Source organism: Guyanagaster necrorhizus, assembly GCF_019112545.1.
Source record: "Guyanagaster necrorhizus MCA 3950 unplaced genomic scaffold BT62scaffold_67, whole genome shotgun sequence".
Taxonomy (NCBI): Eukaryota; Fungi; Basidiomycota; class Agaricomycetes; order Agaricales; family Physalacriaceae; genus Guyanagaster; species Guyanagaster necrorhizus.
Genome location: NW_025064946.1, coordinates 18,316 through 20,133, shown reverse-complemented (window position 1 = coordinate 20,133; position 1,818 = coordinate 18,316). Strand labels below are relative to the sequence as shown.

Here is a 1,818-nt window from a genome sequence, read left to right as displayed (position 1 = left end):
ACTCTATCTTTGCATGATAAAATCAGAGCCTTTCAAAGACTCAGGACAGAAATGAAAGAAGAGTAGTGAGAAGTCAGACAGTCAATCTGAGTGTGAAAGAAACTACAATGATGATTGGAAAATAGTCATGCATGATAAGAAGCAATAGTCCACTTACTATTTAACTGCTACTCAACATAACATTTTATCTTGAATAGAGATTCTTTACTTCTGCTTGTTGATCTTAGTGAGCCTTAAGCTTAAAAGAGTGAAATCAGAAGTGAGACTAAAAGATAAGAAGTCTGTTAGAGCCATCTAACATTTATCAAAGCATCTTTCTATTCTGATTACTGACAATTTAGTGGAGATAAGTCAGACTGCTGAGCAGGAAGAGCTGATACAACTATCTCCAACAGAATCCAATGGAACCTAAACTGCTTATAACATCTCCTCTCTCACTGAGAGAGAAATGTCCAAGTGGATTCCTTCAGCATGCCAGTAGTTTGGCAGATCCAGTATGTGAATTAACTGTATTACTAATAGTTTGAAACACAGAGAAACTACAAACTACAATATGAATCTTTATAGTATCAGACTTGCATCACTCAGTCAAGGCTCTGACATACTCACTGGTTATCTCTTCATGCAAGACAGTGGTGTAGTAGTGACAGTGAAGAACCAGCATCAGAATTCCTGGAGAATGGTGCATTGATTTAATATCACATGATCTTCCAAACAATGGTAGAAATATACCAGCTGCATCCCAGTCTGTACTATATACAGAACAGAGACCATCCATGCAAGTCTGCAGTGGAAGATGTTAGAGAAATAATAATCAAAAATACATATTAAGCTTCTCAACAACCTTATATAACTTAAGTTCCCCCTTGAATGAGATTTCACTTAGAGAGAGTGGCCATGCCATGCATTAGAGTGTAAGAGAGTCATGCTTCTCTCTGACTGATCACAATAGAATCTCAAGTGTATTATCATAATTGAGCCCCACTCAGAACAAGGTGATCAACAGCATACACAGATGATGAATAGATGTGAGAGGCATAAGAGAGACTGAAAAGGAAGGAGGTCAGCTATTTTGATATCTTGCCTAAATATAAACAGTTTTAGCTGTGTGGAATCAAGAAATAACATTCAGAATAGTAAGTAAAATCCTATAAATCAACTCCTCCAAATTCCAAAGACTGAGATTCTAATAGTATCAAAGGTCCATCTGACAGAGAAAAGATATGATGAGCTAGAGAACCTTTTTGTCTATAGAATAAAAATAAACTTTACTGGAGATCCAGAAAATTCAACTGGAAAAGTGGATGTCACAATAGTACTCAACAAGCAGCCCACCCTTTGGTACCATATTCAGACAAAAGTCATAGTTCTAGAATGAGCAATAATGCTAAAAACAAGATAGCATGATGATAAGAACATTAAAATTCTAGGACTCTATGCACCAAATGTCACTGCCAGAGATGTGAGAGAGAGTGCTGAATTCTTCAGAACTTTATATGACTTCTTTATAGAATATCCAGAATGGAAACCTGACTATATGTGAGATGATATAAACTTTATAGAAGATGCAATTGACTGCTCACCAATGAGAACAGATCATATAGAGGTTAAAACTGCATTTAATAATCACAAAGAGCTCCTGAATCTCTGTAATAGTTGGTGCAGTACCTTTCTGGACAAGAAAGAGTAGACATACAGCTGTAAAAAAAGTATTCAAGTCTCAGGGTTAAGACCATCAAGATCTATCAATTATGAATCAACAGAATATATATGACAAACAAACTATTTGATTCTGCAAGACAATAAAAAATCCAGCCA

General features: G+C 35.8%; 1 protein-coding gene across 1 annotated transcript; it reads left to right on the top strand.

Annotated features, from left to right (window-relative positions):
* Positions 1 to 1,150: 1,150 nt before the first annotated feature.
* Positions 1,151 to 1,378, top strand: BT62DRAFT_913095 (uncharacterized protein; the record flags this gene model as incomplete). Its single annotated transcript, XM_043183876.1, has 1 exon — positions 1,151 to 1,378. A coding segment is annotated over one exon (228 nt), but the record flags the coding sequence as incomplete, so codon positions are not given.
* Positions 1,379 to 1,818: the final 440 nt, after the last annotated feature.